Below are 3093 nucleotides of genomic sequence, written 5' to 3'. Positions count from 1 at the left end.
TTTATATGATTTTTTTTTAGATATCTGTATGTAAAATATACGGGCGCATGAAACTGAAAATGTCACTAACCCGAAATCAATTTTCTCGTAATGTGAGCTATAAAGATAAGATACCTACCTAGGTATATAATAATATAAGTTGTTCCTAAAAGTAATTACGATAAAAATATAATATATATAGAAATTGGCTAAAGATATTGTGTATCCACATCGCACACGACCACAATTCATTTCAGTTTATTGTTCGTCATTGTCGGGAGTGCATATTACAACATAATATATTTAATAAATAATAATTAATAATTTACAGTATTTAGCATTTTTTCACTATGAGTGACGGTCGTAAACGTTTTAGTGGTTCAGAGTATAAAAAGCGAGCCAAAGATAAAGAATATAAAGAGAGTAAAGTTCTAAATAAAATACCTAAACTAAGTACTTTCTTTAAACCTGCTACACCGTCTTCTTTGAATGCACCTGATAATGGTCAACAACATCAACATGATTTAGAAGAGATTGAAACGAGTAAGTGCGAATCGGATTTGGTCATTAATAATTTAACAACTTCTACTTTAAATATGGATCCGGCTACATTTTATATTGATTATAATGATCCGGCTAAATGGATTATTAATGATGTAACTCGCGATTATGTGGCAAAACACGGAATAAATCAAAATTTAAATGATGATTTTACATGTTCTAAACGTGAGTATCCTGACAAAAATAGATTTTTAAATAAATCATTATTTGTTAGAACACGTATAAATGGTGAAGTACAGTCACGACCATGGTTAGTGTTTTCGAAATCTACTGGTACAGTGTTTTGTGCACCATGTCGACTCTTTGGAAGTGCACATTTATCAACATTAGTAACTATTGGTTTTAATGATTGGAAAAATGCTGTACGAAAATTAAACGATCACGAAAATTCTATTCCTCATAAAACTTCAACAGTTGCATTAATCGAAAGGGGGAAAACTGCAGGTAAAATAAACCAAGAAATTGTTTTGCAATTAGAACAAGAAACCAATTATTGGCGAAATATTTTAAAAAGAATAGTTGCTACTGTACGTTCTTTAGTAATTCGAGGGTTACCATTGAGAGGCAGTGAAGAAAAATTTGGGTCGTATCATAGCGGTAATTTCATTATGACATTAGAGCTTTTAGCAGAATTTGATCCCTTTCTATCAGAGCATATTCGCCATTACGGTAAAATCGGTAGTGGTAATACATCGTATCTATCTTCACAGACATACGGAGAGTTTATACAAATTATGGCAGAAAAAATTACAAAACAAATAGTTGAAGAAGTCAAAGTTTCAAAGTATTTTTCGATAAGCGTTGATTCGACGCCCGACGTATCCCATGTTGATCAGTTGTCTTTTATCATAAGATACATTTCAAAAGATGGTACTCCTATAGAACGATTTTTAAAGTTTATTGCCAATACTGGGCATAAATCTGAACAACTTGCTGATGCAGTTTTTGATACACTTAATCAATATAATTTGGATATTAAAAATTGCCGCGGGCAGTCATACGATAATGCCAGTAACATGGCTGGTAAATACACTGGCCTTCAAGCCAGAATTAAAGAAGTTATTCCGTTGGCCATTTATGTCCCTTGCTCAGCACATTCCCTAAATCTTGTGGGGATATCTGCCGTGGATTGCTGTGAAAAATCGACAACATATTTTAGATATCTACAAGAATTATATAACTTTTTCACAGCATCTACCCATCGTTGGGAAATTTTACTATTTTATTTAAAAAAGTCTAAGTGTGTAAAAAGTTTGTCTCAAACCCGATGGTCAGCAAGATACGAAGCGGGTAAATCTTTATGTACTTCTTGGAGTGAAATTAAAAACGCTTTACAGGCTATTATTGACGATGCCAATGAAAAACCTGTAACAAAATTTGACGCTTCAGTTCTTTTGAAACCTTTTAATACTATAGAAATGTGCTTTATGACTGTTTTTTGGAATGAAGTATTAGAAAGGTTTCATATAGTTAATAAAAAACTTCAATCAGTTAATATTGAGTTAGGAATGATTGTTGAATTATATGGATCCTTAGAGCAGTACATATCTAGAATTAGAAATAATTTTGAAGAATATGAAGGAAAAGCTATACAAATATGCGGTGAAATGCAGTACAAAAAAGACAAGCGGAGAACTGTTAAGAGAAAACGTCAATTCGACGAAACAATGAATGAAGTGATCACAGAAACAGGCAAGGAAGATTTCAGAATAAATGTATTCTTCGTTATATTGGATAAATTGAATGCTGAACTCGTAAGGCGAGGCAGTTCATATAAAAATTTATGTGTCAAGTTTGATTTTCTTACAAATATTTGTAGTTTTGACGAGGAAATAATTTCTGAAAAAACTAGGGCACTAATAGAACAATATCCTAATGATATTGAAGAATCATTTACAAATGAATGTCTTCATTTGCGTGATCATCTTTTTTTTAAATCTGATAAAAAAAGAAACGCCCAAGAACTTTGTAAGATGTTGTATACAAATGATTTAATAGATATTTATCCGAACGTCACAACAGCGTTACGTATGTATTTGTGCACGTTTGCAACAAATTGTACAGCAGAGCGGTCGTTTTCAGCATTGAAAAGAGTAAAATCGCATCTTCGTTCAACTTTGGAGTCAGATAGATTAAACGCGACATCAATACTACACATAGAATCTGAGATGCTTCGAAGTATAAATTATGATGATATAATCGACGATTTCGCGTCTAAAAAAGTTCGTCGTAAAATGTTATAGATAACATAGGTTATGATTAGGTATAAGTTTAACTATTAAGTATTACTAGGTATAAGATTAAAGATTATTAAGATTATTTTAAGATTAAGATTCAAAATGTATACTGATAATGCCTAATTAGGATTTATAATTATTATTTGTTTTGTTTATAATGACTATTGACCTAATTTCTTTAAAATGAAATAAATTTATTTGTAATAATTACAATTTTTTTTTCTTGGGGTAGAGGCGGCATATTTAAAAGGGCCTAGGGCGGCACTTGTTCTAAATCCGGCCCTGCCCCTAGGTAGGGGTAATGATAGTCATTCAT

At 31.7% G+C, this 3093-nt stretch overlaps 1 protein-coding gene across 1 annotated transcript; it reads left to right on the top strand.

Moving 5' to 3' along the window:
* Positions 1-329: 329 nt before the first annotated feature.
* Positions 330-2783, top strand: LOC132919129 (zinc finger MYM-type protein 1-like). Its single transcript, XM_060980475.1, has one exon. It carries the CDS (start codon positions 330-332, stop codon positions 2781-2783), a length of 2454 nt encoding a protein of 817 aa, XP_060836458.1.
* Positions 2784-3093: the final 310 nt, after the last annotated feature.

Source organism: Rhopalosiphum padi, chromosome 2 (assembly GCF_020882245.1).
Source record: "Rhopalosiphum padi isolate XX-2018 chromosome 2, ASM2088224v1, whole genome shotgun sequence".
Taxonomy (NCBI): domain Eukaryota; kingdom Metazoa; phylum Arthropoda; class Insecta; order Hemiptera; family Aphididae; genus Rhopalosiphum; species Rhopalosiphum padi.
Note: the sequence above shows the minus strand (reverse complement) of the source record. Positions and strands in the feature narration are given on the sequence as shown.

What these genes read in the sequence shown, in the direction of transcription:
- LOC132919129 (XM_060980475.1), top strand. Translation starts at nt 330, where the DNA reads ATGAGTGACGGTCGTAAACGTTTTAGTGGTTCAGAGTATAAAAAGCGA.